Below are 23,844 nucleotides of genomic sequence, written 5' to 3'. Positions count from 1 at the left end.
GAGGCTGGACAGGCCAGTCCTCCTGCAGCTGGGGGAGCCAATTTACGAAGCTCTCACCCCGTGCTCCGCAGACCAACTGACCCGGTACTGTTAAGGTTCATGTCCCAGAAGGTATTTGTAAGTTCAGACCAGAGTTCAGCCTTGGCTCTGGTTCCACAGAAAGGAGGGAGGCCCTGGGATTTTAGATGAGGGACAAAGCCCGCTTCCAGAGAGGAGGGGAGCGCAACAAGAGATTGATTGCAGGTTCAGGCGTCATGCAGGCGTTATGGTCCTGTAAAAGCTGGCACCGCCAGCCCCTCTCTTCTTGTTTTTTTTTCCTTTTAGTCTAAGGCTCCTTACATTTCTGAGCCCAGAAAGAGTGCACCAACAGGAAAACACTGCAAAACAGAACTCTTCTGCCCTCTGGCGGCAAAAGAAGGAAGAGATTTTGCTGGGAAGAGGCATCTGTTTTCCTCTTCCTGGTATTAGAGTTGGTGGGTGCTGTCTGTCTCCCCAGTGTCCCAGCTCAGGCTACACAGGGAGAGTCTAGCCCAGGCCAGATTCTCAGTCACCAGCAGGGGACATTCCAGCCAGCAGGCGGCAGAAGGCCTCTGGCCAGAGGTGTCCCAGCCCCTCTCTGCTGACCACAGCTACGCCACTCCTCTTGGCAGGGGGTCAGCTGTCTCATCTCAGAGGACCTTCTGTGCATGTGGTTTGGGGCTGGGGAGGGACATGAGTCAGACATGGGTCCTGCCCGTGGGGGATCAGAGCACAGGCAGAAAGGCAGCTTACCTTACCGGGCACTGAAGCAGAATCAGTTTATCTCCCTGAGATGTAGGAAAGCAGCGTGGTGTGGGGGAAAGTGGGAGGGCAGGCAGGATTCGGACAGACCTGGGTTCTGACCCTGTCACTGACCTTGGCACACTGTGTAATATAAAGTGTTTAATGATTACAACAATCATAGCTAACGTTTATGTGGCGCTTCCTTTGGCCAAGCACTGTCCTAGGTGCTTTATATGTATTATATGTTTATACATGTTAACTCATTTAATCCTTAGTGGCCTTTGAAATAGATATAATTACATCCCCATTTTAGAGATGAGGAAATGAAGGCACCAAGACGCCAAAGTTCTTTCTCCAGGTCATGCGGCTGGTGTGTTGGGAACTAGACAGGGCAGTGGCTCACCTCTGTGATGGCGCATATGCGGGGCCAGCACAGTGCCTGGCTCCAGAAGAAGACCTTTCATTATAAGCAGCTATTACAATTTTAATAATGAACGATTCAATAATTAATAACTTAATGATTAATAATTATAATTGTAATTACCGAACTGTCTTCTTACTGATTCTCCATCTTCCTGGCAGATTTGGGCATGTGAGTGTGGCACACCTCCTCTTGGATCACGGGGCTGACGTCAATGCCCAGAACCGGCTGGGAGCCAGTGTGCTGACTGTGGCCTCCCGGGGTGGCCACCTGGGTGTGGTGAAGCTGCTTCTGGAAGCTGGTGCCTTCGTGGACCACCACAAACCCTCAGGCGAGCAGGCAGGGGACAGCAGGGATGAGCTACTGGACATCACGGCCCTGATGGCTGCCATCCACCATGGTCATGAGGCTGTGGTGCGTCTGCTGATGGAGTGGGGTGCAGACCCCAACCACACGGCCTGGACCGTGGGCTGGAGCCCGCTGATGCTGTCAGCACTCATTGGGAGGCTTGGTGTGGCCCAGCAGCTGGTGGAGAAGGGGGCCAACCCTGACCACCTCAGCGTGCTGGAGAAGACTGCCTTCGAGGTTGCCATTGACTGCAAGCACAGGGACCTTGCGGACTACCTCGACCCGCTCACCACCGTCAGGCCCAAGACAGGTCAGGCTGTGCCACCACTAACCTACCCCACCCCCGCCATGGCTTCACAAATTATGTTTAAACGGCGAAAGCCAAGGGTTGCCCAAGTAGAAGGGCATGTGGCAGTCCGAGCCCAGCCTGCAGGGCGGTGGGACTTAAGATGTGCCGTGTGAAAGAATCAGGTGGGAGTGCTGCGCCCCGCTATTCCCGCCCTTCCTCCAGAGAGTGATTTGGTAGTTCTCAGGAGAGCCTGGAAGCCCATCTAGCAAGTCCCCTCCTTCCTAATCAGATGGTTCTGATGCGGGAGGTTCTGGGATCCCTCTAGGATAGGGATCAGCAAACTTTTTCTGTAAAGGGCCAGATAACAAATATTTTAGGCTTTGTGGGCCGTGCAGTCTCTGTGGAAACCACTCAGTTCTGCTAAAGTGAAAGCAGCCTACGTAATATGTCAATGAGCGGGTGGGGCTGTGTTCCGGGAAAACTGTAATTCTCAAAACAGGCGTAGGGGCAGATTGGCCCAGGACTGTGGTTTGCCAGCCCCTGCTCTAGAACAGTGTGCCTGACCTCAGCTGCCAATGACCAGTCCTCAGAGACTAATTAATATAAAATTTAGCCCACTTTCGAGTTGTGTTTTTTCAACATCTATTAGTGCATCCTGTTTCTTTTTCCTTTTTGCCATCTTTCTGGCATTTAAGGGATGTCAAACAATCCAGATCTGCCACAGGACATACCATGTTTCTAAACCTCTAGTTCATCATGTGCAGTAGAGCCATGAAATGCAGAGTCACACACAGCCTCGGGGCTCTGTCTGCGATGGGTCTGATTTCAGTGGCGGGACAGACAGCCCAGGCTGTAAGGTTGGGCTGCAGCATATGAGCATCTGGGGCTGAAAGGTAAAAACTGAAAGAAAGTGTAGGTCTTCAGACAAATTGGCCAAAAAAACTTGAAAGTGTTGAAAAGTTTCATACCATCCAAAGAATATGCAATAGTTCTGTAAATCAATTCAAAAAAAATTCAAATGGCCAATTAAAAATCCCATCAATCAAAAGATGCTGCACATTTGGGAAATGCTTTTTAGAAATACACTGTCTGGTCAGAACAACTCTAAAATAAACATGTTGAAAAACCATGTAATGACAGAGATGGCAAAAATGACCAGGACACTGAAACAGAAAGGAAAAAGAAGTAAAGTTTAGGAAAACCTCTCTGAAGCTGGGAGACCTCTTTGTGCAGATTGGGAAACTGAAGTCCAGAGAGGAAGAGAGGCTAGTCAAAGGTCACACACCTGTTAGAAGCTGAGTGACAGAAGGTGAGGAAGAGCACTGGCATGTGAGTCTGCCCATTTCCAGCACTTGTAGGGCCTCTGGGAGCTGGGCACGCTTGTATCTCTTGTGAACTTTTGTTTGCTTCGCATGTAAAATGGGGTTAATGACAACTACCAGGTGGCCCTGAGCAGAAGATATGTTGGCTTCTGGCTTGTGAGGCCCTCGGCGCAGAACGTAGCTGATCCTTGTTAGGTCCTGGGGAAGAGTTGCAGTTAGAAATTAGGGCTCAGGTCTCACCCAGGGTCTATTCCTTGACCCAGGGCTGTTGCCCTCCTTTAAACGCGTTCGAGCATTTGTGTTTGTAGCTGGGATGGAGAAGAGAACTGGCTTCTCATGTGCCTGCAAAGCCCACACGCACGGCATGCAGACCCTTACCTCACTTCCCGGTGCTCACCCATGTTGCGGGTGAGGGAAGTCAGCGCTGAGCGACTTGCTCAAGGCCTCCGCCTGGAAGTGTACAGTTCACGACTTGTGCCCCACCTGGATGCTGGGGTCTTAGCTCCCCACGTGCCTCTTAGGGGTTGGCCTGGCACCCTGGGAAGGTGATTTCCTCATCTCAGACATGGTGGTGGGTATGCCCAGGGTCACCCTCTACCTGGATCAACCCTGCTTTGCCTGTGCGGCCGAGGGGCTTGGGGCCAGCTGCCTGCCCTCGCCAGCCTCCCATTTCATCGTCCCTAAGTTGGGGACGGGGATACCCCCACCTCATCCCAGCCCAGAGGGAGCGTGGGAGAGATGCTGGCAGCTGCCGTCACCCTTTTCCTGTTGTCATATTTGACGGGATCGGTCTCAGTTCCCAGCAGATTTCTCCACTGAGCAGACCTGGGTGTGAGGCTCAGCTCCCCAACTTGGAGGCTGAGTGGCCTTGGGTGTGTTCATTGTCCCTCCGGGGCTCCAGTGTCCTCTTTCATAAAACAGCCGGAATAAATGCACTTATCTTGTGAGGTTCTGTGAACAATAATAAAATAATGCCTGTGAAATGTGTGCCCCAGTGCCTGGTACATAGACAGTGCTCAGTGAATGGAAGCTACTGGATGTATTTTTATTGACCATGCGTCCATTCCGTTATTCTGCAAGTATTTGTTGGGTCCCTACTATGTACCAGGCACTGTTCTAGGCAGCAGTGAACAAATCAGACCCCGTCCCTGCCCGTGAGGACCTTGGCCTCTATAGAGGAGATAGGCCAGAAACAGGAAATAAGCATATTAAATACAATAAATTACGTAGTTTGGTAGGTGCTAAGTACTGTGAGGGGGAAAGAAAACCAACAGGGGCGAGGTGAGGGTCTGGGAGCAGTGGGCTGGGGTGATGCAGGCCACCATGTGAACCAGGGCGGCTGGGGGGCCCCCTTGGGGAGGTGAGAGTTCAGCTGACTTACAGGAACTGAGATGGGACAGCAGCCAGGGCAAAGGCTGAGTTACTGTTAATGACAGACTGTTAAATAACATCACCCCTAGCTCTTTTTGTCAGATGCCAGGGTATCTGGCCTCGGAGACCCCAGCGCCCTCCCTGGCATTAGCTGCAGGACCTGGCACCCTTGAGGCTGTACCTGTCATTGTGACACCCTCCCCACTCCCACTGCAGTTGTTTCTTGGGCCGTGGCGGGTCCCAGAGCTGCTCAGATACAGATGCAAAAACTGGAGTGCGGAGTGAGAAGGGGTCACTCGACATCAGGCTCAGCTGCCCCAGCTTCCTGGGGCCACACTGGGCTGCCAGTGATCCATTTGTACCAGATGGTTGCTTAGCAGCCAACACCAGGGTCAGGTGACACGCTCTTCTGGCAAAGGGTCTCAGCATGAGAAGGCCCTGGCCCACAGCAAACCAGTTTCTTCAACACGTAAGGGAACAAGACCTGTTTTTTAAAACCAAGATGCAGAATCACTTCTTGATAGTACTTCACAGGCAAAATTAGGCACTTGGTGCCATGGCCCTGTCGACACTTCCCTGGAAGAGCCCGGGCGTTAACCACCCTTTCTGGGGTGGGTGCTAGTCTCTAGGAAGATAACAAAAATTGCTCTTCCGAATAGAGCCTAAGACTTTCTGAAGCATTTTTCCACCTATATTACCCACCCCTGCAACTACCACGTGGTCCCCACGTTAGCGTGGTGTCCCCATGTCAGCAATGAGGAGACAGATCACTCTGGAAACATGCACTCAAATTTGGACGCCCTGACTCCAGACTCAGTGCTCCTTGTGCCATACCTGCAGCTTCCTCCCAGCTGCCTGAGGGGGCTGATCTGGACCAGGAATTTGGCCCCGGGGTCCCAGGTTTCCTCTTGCTCCATCCCCCAGATTCAGTCAAAGGAAGTCCAATATTCAGGCATCAGGGAGGAAACTGGTCTCAAGGATGTCTGCTTTCTGATGGGAGGGAGCAGGGTCCCCACTAGCTCAAGCTTCAAGGAAAGTGACTGGAAGAGCCGATGAGGGAGGGGCCAGCAAGGCCCAGGAGACCCCTGGTGGGCAGCCACCTGCAGGGAGCTGCATCAGAATCATTCACATGGCTGCTTATTTGGGAAGGAAAGCAGGTGTTAACATTGGCTCTTCTGGTGGCCACGAGCGTGACCTCCCCTGGGCTTAGCTGCTCAGTGTCTCCGGGGTCCTCTGCTCTGGAATTACTTCATTGTTGTACGTTTATTTTTTAGAAGAAAAGAATCATTGTTCCTTTAAAAAATTTTTTTAAACATTTTTTTATTGAGTAACAGTCATTTTACTATGTGTCAAATTCCACTGTAGAGCACAATTTTTCAGTTATACGTGAACATACATATATTCATTGTCACATTAAAATTTTTTATAGGAATCCAGATTTTTCCAAGAGTATACTTTTCCATTATATCTGAGAAAGGACATCCCAGTGTTTGCAATACCTAAAAATGACTGCTTAATGAGTTGTGGGATCAGGAAATTGTCTGCTCATTCATGTTTCCTCGGCCAAATGACCTCCCACAGTCTGCGAAACATTTTCAGACACTCTGACAATAAACCTTCCAGAAGGGCTGCTGGAATCATCTGTCACGTAGATCTCTGATGAGATTGCTTGTGAGAAGTAGATCATTTTTAAAGCTAAGCTCAGTGGTTACAACCTTGTGACTTTTCTGTTCTATTAAATCCTTCTGTGGTTAACTTTTAAAATCTTTGTTTACCCAGATGAGGAGAAAAGGCGACCTGATATTTTCCATGCATTGAAAATGGGTAAGCACTTTAGAAAATCTTTTTGGATATTTAAGAATATAGCGCCGTAGTCTCCCAACCTAACATTTATAGTCCTTTTCAAGGCCGCCCAGAGTATTTGAGAAAGAAACAGGCATTTTGTTGTTTCCTGACTCTGTAGTTTTACCCAGGGAGGGTCAGATCCTGGAGGCTAGTAGTTACTATGGTGCTTTACACACAGGTTCCAGACTGTTCTCTCAGACCCCCCTCCACCTCTCCAGCTAAACCCTTTGGCTATGTCGTGGCTTTTATCCACCTCTAGAATGCATGGCTGCTCACCTACCCACTCCGTTCTCTTTGTAATGGAGAACTATTTAGCCTAAAGTTTCCTCTCCTGAAATAGACTCCATCTCCAGGAAGTCCTCCCTGATCCTCACCTCCCAGGGAGCCCTGAGCTCTCCTTCTGCATGTGCATTGCCCTTCATCATCACTGTTCTCTTAAGATGTCAATGACACTTTAAGTAAAGCTGTTTGTGTGCTTGCCTCCACCCCTTGTAGACTGAAGGGTTTGAGTGGGGGCTACGTCTGACTCATCTTTGTAGCCCCTTTGATGCCTGGCAGCCCAGTGCAGAGGCAGGCTCAGCACGTTGGTTACATGAAACTGCTGGGTAAATAAACCTGTGGTTTATTTAAGACTCCTACTTCTGTTTGCAGGGAACTTCCAGTTGGTCAAAGAGATTGCCGACGAAGACCCCAACCACGTGAACCTGGTCAATGGGGATGGGGCGACCCCACTGATGCTGGCAGCTGTCATGGGGCAGCTGCCTCTGGTGCAGCTACTGGTGGAGAGGCATGCCGACGTTGACAGGCAGGACAGCGTGCACGGCTGGACGGCCCTCATGCAGGCCACCTACCATGGGTCAGTGCCAGCTCCACTCCCTCACGGCTAAGATAGCATTCCTGATGGGTTTCTGGTCCTGAGGTGCCCCAGATAAGCCCCACGGTTGTGAAGATGTTGAGACATGCGAAAAAGACTAAAAACAGCACAGGCTCATTCTGTCCTGCGTTCCCCCCCTCTCCGTGTTCAGATCTCCTGATACCTCAGCACAGAATTTCACCAGTGGCCGTGAGAAACCAGGCAGCAGGAAGATTTTATACTGAAAAATGTTTCTGTTGGTTGATTTTGGTCAAGCAGAGAGATTGGTTCTTTTGGAGTTTCACATTGTTGTGCAGAGGCCCCCTTAAATTTTCCCCACTGGAAGTGACCATCAGCCATTCATACCACTGGCTTCTCAGAGACGTTGTCCAATAGTGAGACTTGTCCTAACCCTCATTTTGATTAAGTGTCAGTGTTGACTGGTGCCTTGAATCCCTTCTCATCTAGTCACCCAACTGCCCTCCTTGATGCCTCCTCTTTGGGGTGGGCTGACCAAGAGGCAGGAATCTGCACACAGTCTTAACCCTGCTAAGTGATCTGATTCCAAATGAGGAATTCGGGTGATCAGAGCACTTTCCTGCATCCTCTTGAAGTGTTTTGTTTCCTCATGTGATGAGCCTCAGACTTCCACATCAAACTCCTTGGCTTGCGGGAGGCTTCGTGTTCGAGCTGCAGGGGTCCTGATGGGGTGGGAGGTCCTTGGGGCCAGTGGTTTTTGGGCAGAGCCCTTGGGTTTCATCTTGTTCGTGAAAGGAGAGCACTTGGGCTTTGATTTCCATCACAGGAGCCCAAGGGGTAGGGAACAAGGGCTATAAGACAGCTTTCCCAGCCTCTTACGTGCGGAGAAGGTGCTGCAGTTAAAGCCGCCGCTCTTGTTCCCCATGAGCAAAGCCACACTTCCCCTTTCAGTGGGTCTCACTCTGGCTTTTTCTTTCCTCCACAGGAATAAGGAAATTGTCAAATATCTGCTAAACCAAGGGGCTGATGTCGCTCTTCGTGCAAAAAACGGGTACACGGCCTTTGACCTAGTGATGCTGCTGAGTGATCCTGGTGGGTTGTTTCAGGAAAAGAGTTTTAAACCTGCCAAGTTCTCTGGCTGGGAATTGAGATAATCACCTGTGTTTTAAGCCCTTGCATCTTCAAGGGGGAAGCTACTCTCCAGCCCCAGAGAGCTCACCTCACAGCCTCAGGCAAGTTGTCCTGCCTCCCAAGGAGGGTGGAGCTGGGACCAGGTAGTCTCTGAGGCCTCTCTCCCAGCTCCAGCCTTCTGGGAGTCTCCTGGAGGGAAAGCCAGCAACGTTGTCCACACAGGTCCTAGAATGGTATCCCTGCTTCCCAGCCAGAAATCAAGTGACTCAGAGGGGAAACAGGCGCCTCTGACAAGCCGAATCAGACAAAGCAGTGACCCCCTTGGCTTAATTGTGTGGGTGGAGGCTCCAGGTCAAGGGTCCTTTGCTGGGAGTATGGCCATTCCTGGCCCCCAGCTGATGCCTGCTGCTCCCCTCAGACCCTTCCCCACTGTGACAGGCCCTCCTCTGGGACCTGAGGCTTCCAGTTAGCCAGCTCAAGGGGCAGAGCGTCTCTGTCATCTCTCTTGTGACCCTGGAGTTTCATTCGAGAGAAGGAGAAGCTGGGAGGCCTTCCCAACCCACAGGCTTTGAACCCTGAGCCAGATCCCAGCCTGCTGGCCGTGGGGAGAGGACATTGACCTGCACAGTCCCAAGTGGGGGACTCCTGCTGCCTCTCTTGGCTACAGGGGTGGCAGACCAAGTGCCCTTCCTCACCGCCAGCTTTCCCGCCCTCCCTATACTCGCAGACCCCACGCGGCACAGATACACGCCGCTTCCATTTCATCTTTGCAGAGTGAGTGAGGGAAGCAGAGCTTCACGCCCCCTTGTGGGAGGAGGTGCCTGGGACCTGGCTAGAGAGGTGGGCCCTCCACCCAAGTCCAGTCGTCTTGCTCCTCCCATGCCTAGAGTTCATGTCACTCAGAATTAGTCTCCCTGGGCTGCATCACACACACGTTTTCCTCTGATAAGCTCGTCTCTTTCCCTGTGTCTCTTCTCCTTCACCCCCACCCCCCTATTCCCTTTCCCAATAAAACAATCTATCCCAATAGACTTTTTTGCCTAGTAGGTTTTCAAATGAAGTTTTTGCCTGAAATTGTCAAAGAAGCTCGTGCTTATTATTGAACACTTGGAGAGAAAAAAAACAATCATCGAGGAAAAAGCATGTTGACAGTTTGTAGTATTTTCTTCTCAATCTTGTTACTTTTTTTAATAGCCTAGTTAAGTTTTAATAACTACTGCTACTTAACCTTTCTTAAGCACTTCCTGTATGTCAGGAGTTCCCTCAGATCCCCCAGGTACCTTTATGTGGTGGGTGCTGAGGTCACCCCTTAACTTCCCTGCAGTTACACGGCTGGGAGAAGCAGAGGCGGAATTCGCGCCTCGGCCATGCTTGCTTAGACACACCGCCCCTCTGCCTTCCTGGTAGGGCAGGGCTTCTGGTGTTTATTCCTGGTTAAGTGGGTTAAGCCCTGCTGGCCTGTCTGCCCCCTTTTGAAGAGCCAGTGGAGAGGCAGGGGAGTAACACGTGCTCCAGAGCCGCGGGGCTGAGTTCTCAGGCTGAGGGGTGTCACCTTGGGCCCCCCCCCCACAGCCCGACAGACATATTTGCAGGTAAAACGCTGCCTTTTGTGTCCATAGACACGGAACTTGTTCGACTGCTGGCATCTGTCTGCATGCAGGTGAATAAAGACAAAGGCCGGCCCAGCCACCCGCCACCCCCACCCTACTCAAAGGTCCGACAGCCCTGGAGTGTCCCCGTGCTGCCTGATGACAAAGGTGGACTTAAGGTTTGCCTTTTCCTGTCTTAAAGGGCTTCAGAGAGCCAGGCCAGTATGGGGGCAGGGGGGCGATGCTTACCTCTTCCTTGTTGCCCAGGGCTGGTTTAGGCCGGGGTGGGGGACCCAGCAGGGACAGGAAGTAAGCTGGAGGTGAGCAATAAGGAATGGTGGGGACCAGGGAAAACTGGGGTGATTGTAAACACTTAGTGGCAGCAGTGGCCACTTTAAGAGTATGTGGGTCCTTGTTGCCACATCTTCTCATTTTTTTAGGAGAAACTAGAAATCCAGATTTTGATGTGGAGACTCAGTTTATAAATGTAGGGAATTAAAAAAATTTTTTTTGCATGATGTAGTACTGAGCTGGCTAAACTTGAGCACCTCTCTTTCCAGGCCATCTGTCAGCGGCCTGTGCTTTAGTGTGGAAAGTATCTGCTGGCTGCACCATTCTAGGCTCTCTCTGTGGGCCACAGGCCCCTGTCAGCTTCTCCCTGGAAACTTTAAAACCAAACTCCGGTTGCTTATTTCTAAACTGCGAGCTGAATATTTCTCTTTGAATTTCTTACCCTCCCAGTCCTGCTCTACTTGTTTGAAATCAAACTTATTTTTCTCCCCGTCCTGGCTGGGGTTCCAGCTCATTCTCAGATCTGCAGACTTGACATTCTGCTCATATTGATCACTCACGCAAGCCCTTGGATTCTTCCTCGCAGTGTTGTTTGCATAGGTCCCTTCATCCCCGCCATCACTGCCATCTCTGAAGGCCTCACAGCCTCCCGTTGGCACTGTGCCGGTGATCTCCTCACTGTGTGGGGTTATAAAGGCACCCTGGGGTGGCGCCTGTCCTCTCTCTAGGTGGGGAGGCATCAGCTATGGGATCACATGGTCAGGCCTTGGTATGGACACCCTGACACCTCTCGCGTTGTTGCTGGAATGAGGGAAGGAGGTTATGCAGTCATAGATGTTTTAAGGTGTTTGGTGTTGCCTCTGTGTCCAGCTGTCTGTCCCTGTTTCACCATAAGACTTTGAGCAAGTCACCACCCCTGGGTCTCCATTATTCAGTCTGTGCAATGAGGAGATTGATTAGAAGAAGGTTAGCCAGTTGGGTTCACTGCCACCTCCAGCCTATTGGAAAGGTCCCCTAAGGGCTTGTCAGGAAGAATCTAGAGAGAACCATGGCTTTGGAGAAAGGGTTCTGTGGTCAGTTGGTAATGCCTGCCATGGGCCAAGGAGACAGGACGGGAAGCAAGTGTGAAGTGTGGTCATTATCCCTGAGCTAAGGGCACTTAGGGCGTGACCTCTGCTCTGCACTCCCTTGGCAGTCCTGGTGGAACCGAATGTCCAATCGGTTTCGGAAGCTCAAACTGATGCAGACCCTGCCCCGTGGGCTGTCCAGCAACCAGCCATTGCCTTTCTGTGATGAAACAGAGCCAGCGCTGGACTCCACAATGAGGGCGGCCCCCCTAGACAAGACCAGCCGCTCTGGGCTCCCCGATGTGACTCCCATGACCAAAGACAATGGTAAGAAAAGTTGCGTGTGTGGCAGCATTTCCGGGATGGTCAAACCCTGGACCTCTTTGCCCTCATCCTCTGCCCTTTGTCCTACTTCCTGGGCTGATGTCAGAGGTGAGATGATGTTGGAATGTGACACTAGGGTGAAGTGACTGGTCTGGTGAAGAAGAGACTTAGGGATGTAACTGCTGTCGATGTGGTAGAATGCAGAAGCTGGTAGCAAGAGTCCCAGGTCCCTGTCCCACATGCCCTGTTGAGAGACCATTGGTCAGTCACTACCTCTCTCTTGCCTTCAATAGGTGATTTTCCTACCTGCCAAATGTTATTGGTATGGCACTGACAGTGTTTTAAAATAGAGTGAGTTACTGGGGTTGGAGTGAAGGAAGTGAGCTCCCCACCACTGGAGGTATTCAACAGATTGGATGACTTTGCCAGGGCACTGAAGGAGATTCCCACACTGATTGGGAGATCGATTAGATCAGATCCCTTCTAACAGTCAGACTCCCACACCCAGATGAGATTCTTTGGCACCACTGTTTGAGACAGACTATTGAGCTGGGTGTACCACTGTCTGACCCAGCATGACAGTGGTTTATGGAAAAGCTGAAAACAGTCTCTGAGATACCTTTTAAATGCTTTCCTTCTATTCAAATATTGAATACCAATTATTATTAAATATTTAATCACTCAGGAGAGTTGGTTTTCCAGGATGAAGGCCGAGCTGGTCACTCATCCTCGTGCCGTGAACTCATTTCAGGAAACTTCCATTTGTTTCTCAGGTCCTGGGAGCACAAGAGGAGAAAAAGAAGATGTATTATTGACAACCATGGTGAGTGTGGGGCTTTTCTAAAAGCATTTGAGGTCTCTGCCAATCGTTAGTGGATTGATTTATAAGGAGAGATGTGGGCGTTTGTCTTTCTTTGTGGTGGTCACGGATGGGGTCAGTATTGAAGCGTGTAACAAGGGGTACATCTCTGGCACCAAGGAATCAGAGCAGGTGCCAGCCCCAAATTGTGGGTAAGGCTGTACTGGTACTTAGCAACCAGAAGGAAGCCCTGATCACGTTCTCAGGGAAGCAGCACTGAGGACAGGGGCCTTGTAGGGGTAGGAATTGGTTACAGAGAGCCAAGGAGAGAAGAGTCAAAGAGAACAGTGTGTTTCTACCCTGAGAGAAGCCTCAGTTTCCACATCTATAAATTAGAGATGTATCAGGATTAGGTTCAGCTACGAGTAACAGAAAATCCCCAAATACCTGGCATACGTATGATAGCGTCATATTTCTCTCAAGTGAGTGAAGTTCAGAACTGGCCCCCACAGAGTTAGGGACCTAGATTCCTTTTACTTGTTGGTCTCCCAGGTGTCTTCTACTACTGAGGTCATCTCTTGGTCCAAGAGGGCTGCCAGAGCTCTGTCCATTACTGCCTCATTTCAGCCAGTAGGAAAGACGATGGGAAAAGAGGTGACAATGGGCACATGCCAGGTGTCTTTAAAGAAGTTTCCTGGAAACTCACACATCACTTTTGCCTACTAATGTAATAGTAATGTAATGTAATAATGGGCCAGAATTTAGTCACATGGTGCATTCATACTGCACAGGAGGCTGAGAAATGAAGTCTTTATTCTGGGCGGTCACGTGCCCATCTAACTATCAGATGTGTCTGCTGACAAAGATGTGGAAGATGGATATTGGGTGATAGCCAGCCTTCTCTGACTTAGGGGATGCTATCCCTCATGGTAATAGTTTTTAAATGAGATTGTCCCCAGGAAATTCTTAACATAGTGCCTCGCCCAGAATGAGCTCTCACTTATCTGCCGTATGACCTTGGACGTGTCACCTCACCTCTCTGGGCTTCATTCCTCTCTCTGAAATGAGTCTCCTGGCTGGAGTTGGACTCAGGTCCCTTTAGCTCTGAGGCCCTAATCTGGAGGCTGGCCAAGAGAGGGCAGTATTGGAGAGGAGGAGAGAGCAGAGGTGCACCCGGGGAAGGACTGAGCTGCCCTAGGACCTGCGGATCCCGCAGTGCAGTAGGTGTGAATTGGTGTCTGTGCACTGTCTGTGGGACTTGTACTGCCTGACACTTGATACTGTTATTAAATAGCAATAATTACTCTCAATATAAAGACAGAAATACTGTTATTGAAATTTTGGAAGATGCAATAAAGTATAAAGAAAAAGAAAATCACCCATGATCACACACCCAGATGTAATCATAATTGACATTTTGTGACATGTATCTTTTGAGTATTTTTCCTAACCAGTTTTCGCATCTATGAATACGATATCGTGTTATATTTAATAAATGAATACTTAACACAGCACTAAGTATGTACCAGCCAAATACTTAGTATTTGCAGCACTTTACCTGTATTCACTCATTTAATATCCCTGACAACCATGCCAGGTCAGGCACTGTTATCATCCTCATGTTGTGCTGAACCTAGAGTGTTAAAATTTTGTCATGACCATCTTTTCTGTATCAGAAACACTCTTTGGCCACATCGCATATAACGGCTGGTGCAACAAACATTCCATCATGGGACCTTATCTCTTCATCCAAGATGACTTGCTGGACTTTGGGTTTCCTAGTTTTTCATTATTTTAACAGCTCTGATGAAAATCCTTATGTAGATGAGCCTGTTGAGGTCCAGAAGGGGATGGCACTTATTCACGAACTCAGAAAAGCAGGACAGAGCCAGGTGGGAAACTCAGGATGGAATTCCTCCAGGCTTGGAGCTCTCCTGTCCCGCCTCCTCGTGCCCAGTAGAGGGCACCAGCGTGCCCGCCTGCACCCTGGCAGATGGAGGAGGGCCAGGGTGCTCTGCTGAGTGGGCGTTTGCAGCCATCCTTGTGGAGATGCCCGCCTGCCCGGCTCCTGAGGCAGGGTTAGCTGTGGGATGCCCTTCCCTGCAAGGCACCATCTGGCACCAAGTTCAGTGTCTTTTCTTAATTAAAGTTAGCATGGACTGTGTGAAAGCTTTTCCTTGACGATCCACCAGTCATCATTGTGTAGATTTTATACTGACCCCAAATCACATTTTCAAAACTTAAAATTAAATTGCAGTTAAAAATGTCAGCAGTGGGAGGTGTGACTGGAATAGGAAGGATGTGGTGGGAAGGGGGAGGGAGGGTTTTCTGGGCTCAGAGGGAGCCAGCCCAGGCCTTCTGGTGCCTTTGTCCCCTGCCCTTCCTCCTGAAACCCCCGACTCTGGTCTCACAGGTCTCCTTGCACACTGGTCCTGCTCTTCTTGTCTCCAGGCCTTTCCACGTTCTGTTCCCTTGTCTGCAGTGCCCTTTCCCCCATCCTCTCCGGGCCGGCTTGCATTGGCCTTTGGGCTCAGCTCAGGTGCCCCTCCCCTCTGCTCCCCCATCACAGGACACCCAACATCTCTGAGCTTCTCTGTGGCTCCACACCCTGCCCCTGCCTCTGTTCTAGTCTTGTCCCTGTGGACAGATCCAAGAGAGGCTGGGACTTGGAACAGAGCAGACGTGGGTATTGCTAGGTTGCTGGGAGGAGAGCTGAGGACACCACGTGGGTTTCTGGCTTGTGAGAGGGGCGGGGGTAGGTGGCGGTGCTGTTCTCTGAGAAGCAGGGGAAACCCAGAGTCTTCCTCTCAGAGCCAGGAGCCCACCTGGCTTGCCTAACCCACAGCCTGTCTTTTTCAGCTTCGGAATGGAGCCCCCTTCACCAGACTACCGAGCGACAAGCTGAAGGCAGTCATCCCCCCTTTCTTACCCCCTTCCAGCTTTGAGCTGTGGAGCTCGGAACGGTCCCGAACATGTCACAACGGGAGGGCAGACCCCATGAAGACTGTGCTGCCCCAGAGAGCCAGCAGGGGTCACCCCGTGGGCAGCGGGAGCACAGACGCAGTAAGTCGTCTGCTGACACCCTTTGACACGTCACTTACTGCTCACTGACGTTGTGATGTGTTGCAGGCGGAAGGGACCTCAGACCCACTAATCCAGAGGGGTTGAAGCTTTTTATTTTCTTTTAAATGAGTGAAATCCTTTTGTCTAATGAAACCCTACAAAGGAACTTAATATGTAAGCAGATTAAAATGTTGGAGTGAGTGGAGTGAAATGGGAGCCCCGCTCTCTGGAACCCTGGAGCTCCAAGGAACACAGTTTGAAGACCTGATCTAACCCACCCTTCCCTTTAGTAGATGAGGAAACTGGGACCCAGAGAAGGGAAGTCACTTGCTGAAGGTCACCCAGCTGCATGGGGGCTAGGATGCTGGGACCAGATACCAGGTTCTTGGCCTCTAATCAAGTTCCATACTTACTACATTAGTACATAGGTCCGGGACCAAGTGCAAACACTGGGAGCAGCTGAGTGTGCTTCTGGTGTTCTCTTGCACACAGAAAGAGTATGACTTCTGTCCTTTTGGTCACAGTGGTTTCTGACCTGGTGGCCCTCAGTGTGTCTCTGTAATGAACTGAGGTAGTCCCTCTCCAGGTGGGAGCTGATCTCTATATATGTAGACTGTCGTCACTGTGGATACAGTAGGTGTGGACAGGGATTTAGGACCTGCCCTGCCGCTATGTGTTGAACAACTGGAGAAATTCAGGCCCCCGTCTCTGTCTGTGAGATGGGTTGATTTCCGGAGCTTGCTGCTGCTTCCCTGGACGTCGTAATACTAAGTCACTAGTGGGAGACCAGGGGCCTAGCGCCTGGAGGTGTTCAAAATGGACAGAGTGGGATTATGTTAGTTCCCCATGTGGAAGGAGGTGGGTGACCGATGGGAAACGGTGTCACAGAGGCTCAGCTTGAGCTAATGGCTGGTCGGGTTGTCAGTGGATAGATGTGAACTTCCAGCCCACGGGAGCCCTAGCAGGCAGAGCACCAGTCGGCAGGGATGTGCTGGTGGATGCAAGCATCAGCCAGGATGGGCCAGCTGAACTCCAGGTCCCTCCCCACTGTGATCTGTGCATCCAAAGGAGTGAGCAGCAGACCCTAACTGCGATATCCGCCTTATTCTTGCAGACTCCCATCAGGCCGGTTAAGTTCCCATCTCTCTCCAGAAGCCCAGCCTCTCCTGCCAATTCTGGAAACTTCAATCACTCGCCTCATTCCTCCAGTGGCTCCAGTGGGGTAGGGGGCATGAGCAGGCACGGCGGGGAGCTGCACAACCGCTCAGGTGGGGACCTGGGGACCAGGCAGGCCACTCTGGGGAAGTGGGAAGATTCCTTGGGGTTGAGAGTGTGAACCGCCCCCTGTGCTTGCTCTGGGGACAGCCCTAGAAAGGCCCGCACAACTCTGTCTTTCTCCTCCATGTGCCTAAGGCAATCTTCAGTGAATCCACAATTCAGAGTTTCTTTTATGCATTTTCTTAGGGTGGGAGAGAGGGGAGTGGGAAGGCGAGAAATAGTCTATAATGCTTTATTTCCTTGGAAAATTTTACAAGAAACTAAGAGAAATGCATGGGTTTTTTTTTGGTATTTAAAATCCTTGAAGGTTAAACCTTAGATATCTTTTCATCCTTATCCTTCATTGAACAGATGAGATAACAAGCTCAGAGTGGGTGACAGATTAGCCCAGGGACACATAGCAAGTAGGGGACAATTAAGACTCAAAGTTGATTACGCTACAGATATTTTGGGCTTTTGGCATACTTTCTCTTTTTTAAATTTTAATTTTTTTCACATCATTACATTTATTTACCATATTCTTTCAGCAAACATTTGTTGACCACTTATTATATGTGAGGCAACGCCTAGGCAATAGAGTACTTAGCAGTAAAAAATTCAAAATCAGTTCTCTAGGAAGTTTTATTCTGATGTTAACAGATAGTTTTTAAAAAAAAATCTAACAATAGTAAATACTGTTTAAAAAAATGAAACAGAATATGGGAATAGGTAATGAGGCTGGTTACAGGACACTTTCTAGTCCTCCCCAAAGGCCACCAGGATTAACTAAAGCCAGTTTTGCAGGAAGGAAACCTGCTTTATGCCATTTCATAAGGAATGCATGCTTCAATTGGAAAACTTGAAGACTAGATAAAGCAAAAGAACAAAAGGAGAGAGAGAGGGAGAGGAAGAAGAAGAAGAATCTCACCTACTGGGATCATCATTAACATTTTGGTGTATGTCTTTGCAAGGTGCTTTATGCATATTTATGAAAGCAGAATAATAATTTATTGAGCACTGAGCTTGCTCCCTTTAAGTGGATTGTCTCATTCAGTCCTCCAACAACCTGTGAGGGTATCCTCTCCACTTTACAGAGTCGGGAACTGCACTCAGAGAAGTTAAATAACTCGCCCAGGGTCACATTGCTGTGAAGTAGCAGAGCCAGGACCTGAACGCAGGCAGGCCGACTTCTGAGTGGAGTCTGACCTGTAACCTTTTTCCTCTTTCCACCCGTTACTATGTTGTAAACACCTTTTCTGTGTCAATCAATACACATATGTCTATAGTGTCTTTTAAATAACCAAACAGCCTTCCACTCATATGAGGTATCACAGTTTTAATTAACCAGCTCCCTCTTGTTGAGCACTGAGGCTGTTCTCGATTTTCGCCCTTATAGGTCCCACTCTAAGTAATGGCTTCATACCTCTGTGCTTGCATGCTTGTTTAATGATTTGCTTAATGTAAGTTCCCTTGACTCAGGGTGGTGGGGTCAATGGGTTTGCCTGTTTTTGAGGCTTTACATTTTGCCCTCTGGAGCGGCTCTGTTTATACATGTAAAATACTCACAGCAGTGCCTGGCCCCTAGTAAGTGCTCTATAAATGTTAGTTATCAGTGTTCTTCCTCTAGCATGCTCCCTCACCCTAGATATTATCACTTTCCCTTTTTCCTTCATTGTAATTCAAGGTTGCTAGTAGGTTTGGGGAAACAGGGAGGGGGACCTGGCAATCAGGATTCAATCAGGGAAGCTGACCCCCTGAGCATTACGGAGTGAGGAGGTTATTGATATAGCTGTGGGAGTAGCTGGGGATGTAGAGATCCAGGAGGCTGGATGATGACGGAGGAGCCCTGGCATGGCCGCATGTGCAGCTGCTGGAAGGTGTTACAGAGGGGCTGCTGTGGGAATGCAGGGCAGGGAGTGGCGTCTGTGCCTGCTGGGGGCTGACTGAGCTGGCTGTGCCTTGGGGGAAAGTGAGGACAAACAGATCTTGCCTGCATAGCATCTCACCACCTCTTACAATGACGCCTTTGGAGCCTGATGGCCATCCACCTGCCAGTTCTGATGCACAGTCCTTCTGTGGTCAGCCCTGATGCACAGCCACATGGGGAGGGGTCTGGAAAATGTGGTTCCGGCTCAGCCAGGTTGACACCCGATGTCCACCACCCGTGCTGCCGTGCTCTGGACCCAGGGCAGTCATTCCTATTCCTGTTTCCTTAGGTGGCAGCATAGACAGTGTCCTGTCCCAGATCGCCGCCCAGAGGAAGAAAGCAGCTGGGTTATCCGAGCAGAAGCCCAGCCACCGGTCAAGTCCTGTTGGGCCAGCGCCCGGCTCTAGCCCGTCTGAGCTCCCGGTCTCCCCTGCAGGCAGCGGTGTTCCTGGTGGCAAGGTGCTTGTTCTGTTTCTGTCTCCTCCTGTGATGCTCAGATTCTGTCCTAACACAGCCCGTGTGCTGGGGGGTATGGGGGGTGCCACTGTCCTGGGACTGAACTAAACTGACCCCTTCCAGCCAGCCAGTCGTGGGCTTTCTAAGAAGGGCCATTGTGGATTTCACACTCTGTGCCCTCAGTCTCCTGCACATGTGTGTTTACCTCCTGTCTGATCTCCAGGGCACCTGAGGTGGGAGGGGCACCGAGGTGCGGGGTGAGCACCAGGCTCCTGCAGCCCTGCGCTGGTCATCCAGCCTCACATTGCACATGGTTTTTTCCATTGATTTATAGCAAAAGGGTTCAGGAGGTACTGCCTAGGTTCAAATCTCAGCCTCACACTTTAGCATTTAGAGTGGGGCCTGGTTCAATGATCACTTGATACTGTTAACATAATAATATGCTGTAACCTTGGGGAGCTGCTTAAAAAATCAGGTTTCTGGGTTCCATGCAGCATAACTGAATGAGACTCTCAAGGTAGGGTCTGGGGAATCTGTTTTTCCCCCTGAAGAGTGTTGCAGCCAGCCCAGCCCAGGTTCTTAGAAACCATCACCCTAAATCAAAAGCTACAGCAGTGGGCTTTCTGTCAAAGGCTCCAACAGCAAAATGGAGACATGAAGTGCTTTTCAGAGACTCCCTTAGGAAAAATTAGAAATTAGTCTTCAAAATATGAGCATTCTGAATATGGTTTTTGTACTTTGCTTAAAACAAACACCACTGCAATGGTGGAATATTCATAAGGCATGGCTTCTGACATGAACTGTGCCTTAGGAGACACAGAATTGGGGGGGGGGTCAGAGTGGGCATCAACATTTCCCACATCCTGGGAAGCCCAAAGGCCCACTGGGTATTTCAGCTTTCTAGTCCCACCCTAAAGCACAGTGGTTTAAAACAAAAAGTATTTCTTTTGCTTGTAAATCTATGGCTGGGCAGTTTAGTCTGGACTTAGCTAGACAATTCTTCTGGTCTAGGGGGATCTCATAAATGTTTGACTGTCAGCTGGGGTCAAACTGGGCCATGTGTGTCCACATCAAGCTGGGACATGTTCTCATGGCAACAGCCGAAGGCATAAATTGAAATCCAATCAAGTTGTTTAAGCAAGTCATCACACCCACTGCAGGAGATCACACAGAATTACATACCAAAGGATATGGATCCAGGGACGGGTGGAGATGATGCCATTATATGATCAGTCTGCCACACTGGGGACATGGGGAATAGTTCAAATATTTCAGAGCATCCTAATCTTATATTTAACCTGCTCCCTTCCCAATAATGCTGCCCACAAGGTTCAGAGTATTGTGTTTCTTTACTCTTGGCTGCAATAGATCTGTTTTGTAAAGATATACTAATTATCTCCTGCTTAATCAGAAGCTTAATTATGGAATGTCTTTCTTTATAGAAAAAGCAGGAGGAAGAATTCTTAAATAATGTAGGCAGCTTATTGACAAAGTCCTTCAAAACCTAAGAAAAGGACTTCTTTTTCCACTCTAGGATGTAGTTAGCTAAAAGGAGCATTAAAGGCTTAGCAGAAGGAAATGTGTACCCACTTCCATGCATAAAAACTACTTATCTTGGTCTCTCCTATATGAAATGTCCAAGTTTTAGCATAAATTACAAGACTTGCAAAAAGGCAAGAAACATCACACTCCCAAGAAACAAGGCAATCATCAGAATCTGATGTAGATGTGAAATAGGCGTTGGAATTATGTGACAGGTAATTTAAGAGAACTACAGTTAATATGTTATAGGCTCTAATGGAAAATTTGAACAACATGCAACATCATATGAGTAACTATTTCAGCAGAGAAATGGAAATTATAAGAAAGAATCAAATGGAAATGCTCAAATTAAAAAGACTATGTAACAAAGATCAGGAATGCCTTTGATGGGCTCCTCAGTAAACTGAACACAGCCAAGGAAAGAATCAGTGAATCTGAAGATAGGGCAATGGAAATTACCCAAACTGAAACAAAAAGTAAAAAAGAAGTTAAAGCAAAAACAAAACCAGCGTACCCCAAAATGCTGAGAGACTATTAGATGCTCTCACACACAGGTAATTGGAATCTCTAAAGAAAGAGAGAAAGAGAGACAGAATGGTGGGGCAGAAGGAGTATATATAAATGCAAAATATGTATATTTTTAACAGCCAAGAATTTCCCCAAATTAATGACAGATGCCAAACCGCAGATCCAGGAAATTTAGAGAACACTGAATAGGGTAAATACCCAAAAGAACACACCTTAGTTGTACATACTGAACTACTAAAAATAAGACAAAGAGAAAATCTTGAGAGCAGTCAGAGAAAAAAGAAATTACATACAGAGGAACAAAAAAAAAAAAAAGAATTGCAGCAGACTTCTTGTAAGAAATTATGTAAATCAAAGACAGCAGAGTGATGTCTTTAAAGTGCTAAAAGGAAAAAACAGTCATCTTGTCTCATAAAATGAGTTGGGAAGTATTATTCTATTTTTCTGGAAGAGATTTTGTAGAATTGGTAATACTTTTTCCCTAACTGTTAGATAAAATTTTAAGATTTGCCAGTGAAACTGTCGGGGCCTGACATGTTCTTTTCTTGAAAATTTTAAATTACAAAATAAAATTTTTAATAAGTATAAGATTATTCAGGTTACCTATTTCTTCTTGAGTGAGTTTTGCATTTTGTATCTTCAAAAAATTATTCTTTTTCATCTTAGTTGTTGAATTTATGGACATAGAATTGTTAGTGTTCCTTTATTAATAATTTTAATGTCTGGAGCCAGTAGGAATGTCTACTTTTTCATTCCTGATATTGGTCATTTGTGACTTCTCTCTTTTTTCTCATGGTCAGTCTAGGTAGAATTTTATTAATCATATTGATGTTTTCAAAGAAACAACTTTGGTTTTATTGACTTTTCTCTATTTTTATATTTTCAGTTTCATTGATCTATGGCCTTATCTGTAATTTCCTTTCCTCTACTTGCTTGGAGTTTTACTTGTCCTCTAGTTTCTTACGGTGGAAGCTTAGATTACTGTTTAGAGATCTGTTCTACGTGAGCACGTTAATGCTGTAATTTTAACTCTACATACTGCTTTGCCTGCATCCTGCAAATTTTGATATATTTTAATTTTAATTCACTTTAAAATATTTTTTTCATTTCTTTTGAGACTTCCTCTTTGGCCCAAAGATTATTTAGATTATTTTGCTTATTGTTTATTTTGCAATCATTTCTTGTTTTTCCAGAAATCTTTGTTACTGATATCTAGTTTAATGCTAGTTTATTTCTGTTCCTTTAAATGTGTTGAGGTCTGTTTTATGCTCTAGAATGCGTGCTAGCTTGGTGAATCTCCCATATGCACTTGAAAAGAAAGTGTATTTTGTTGTGGTGGTGGAAGTGGGCAAGTTCTATTAATGTCAGTTAGGTCTGTTTGGTTTATAGGTTGTTCAAGTCTTTACACATGTACTGATTTTCTGTCTACTTGTTCTGTCAGTTACTAAGAGAGGAATATGGTCTCTGTCTATAGCTGTGGATTGTTCCATTTCTCCTTTCAGTTTTATCAGTTTTTGCCTCATGTATTTTAAAGCTCTATACACATTGAGGATTGCTATGTCTTCTTGGAGAATTGACCTCTATAGCATTATGCAGAGTCCCTCTTTCCCCTTGAGATAGGAAACAAGGATATGTTTTCAAGAGATTACAGGAAAAGAAAATGCCAGACCAATAGCCCTCATGAACAGAAGTGTAAAAATCCTCCACAAAACATTAGCAGATCTAATCCAGTGATAAAGTAAAAGGATAATACATTCTGACCAAGTGGAGTTTATCCCAGGAATGCAAATCTAGTTCAACATTAGAAAATCAATCAATTTAATTCACCATATTAACAGATTAAAGAATAAAATGCAGAAAAAGCACTTGGCAAAATTAAAGCTCCATTGGTGACCAGAACTCTTGGCAAACTAAGAATTGAAGAGAACTTCCTGGACCTCATATAAAATACCTATCATACTTGATGGTGAAAGACTGAGTGCTTTTCCCCTAAGATCAGGAGCAAGGATGTTGTCTCTTACATCCAAGTCTTTCACTTTGTACCAAAAACTATAGCTAGTGTAATAAGGTCTGAAAGAAACAAAAGGTACACAGGTTAGAAAGGAAGAGATAAAGCTATCTCTATTTTTAGATGACATGATGGTCTGCTTAGAAAACTCAAAAAAAAACCCCAAAATCTACACAAAAGCTCCTAGGACTAGTAAGTGAATTCAGCAGGATCTGAGGATACAAAGTCAATATACAAAAGTCAATTGTATTTCTATATACTAGCAATGAACAATTAGACTTTTTACATTTGAAATTTAAAATATATCATTTATAATACATTTGAAATGTATTATATGAAAATGTATTATGAGAATGAAAGATTAGGTATGAATCTAATGAAGTATGTGCAGAATCCTTAGGTTGAAAACCACAAGACATTGATAAATCAAAGAAGCTTAAATAAGTGGAAAGATGGAAGGCTCAACATTGTTAAGATATCCATTTTCTGCAGTCTGATCTATAGATTCAGTGTAGTCCCAATTAAAATCCCAGCTAGCTCTTTTTTGTAGAGATCTAGAGAATGATTCTGAAATGTATAATAAGATGCAAAAAACCGTAATAGGCAAAAGAATTATGAAAAAGAGAATCACTACCTAGTTTCAAGACTTCCTGTAAAACTACAGTATGGTAT

General features: G+C 47.5%; 1 protein-coding gene across 2 annotated transcripts in view; it reads left to right on the top strand.

Annotated features, from left to right (window-relative positions):
• ANKS6 (ankyrin repeat and sterile alpha motif domain containing 6) overlaps window positions 1–23,844 on the top strand; it is a 52,329-nt gene that overhangs the window by 6,785 nt on the left and 21,700 nt on the right. For both annotated transcript variants that reach the window (XM_031450082.2, XM_064490339.1), the window contains exons 2-11: window positions 1,345–1,841; window positions 6,293–6,337; window positions 7,010–7,214; window positions 8,176–8,282; window positions 9,941–10,089; window positions 11,397–11,595; window positions 12,366–12,415; window positions 15,251–15,454; window positions 16,569–16,722; window positions 18,928–19,097. In XM_031450082.2, the coding sequence (XP_031305942.2) occupies window positions 1,345–1,841; window positions 6,293–6,337; window positions 7,010–7,214; window positions 8,176–8,282; window positions 9,941–10,089; window positions 11,397–11,595; window positions 12,366–12,415; window positions 15,251–15,454; window positions 16,569–16,722; window positions 18,928–19,097 (1,780 nt within the window). The remainder of the gene's footprint in view (window positions 1–1,344; window positions 1,842–6,292; window positions 6,338–7,009; window positions 7,215–8,175; window positions 8,283–9,940; window positions 10,090–11,396; window positions 11,596–12,365; window positions 12,416–15,250; window positions 15,455–16,568; window positions 16,723–18,927; window positions 19,098–23,844) is intronic.

Source organism: Camelus dromedarius, chromosome 10 (genome assembly GCF_036321535.1).
Source record: "Camelus dromedarius isolate mCamDro1 chromosome 10, mCamDro1.pat, whole genome shotgun sequence".
NCBI lineage: Eukaryota > Metazoa > Chordata > Mammalia > Artiodactyla > Camelidae > Camelus > Camelus dromedarius.
Note: the sequence above shows the minus strand (reverse complement) of the source record. Positions and strands in the feature narration are given on the sequence as shown.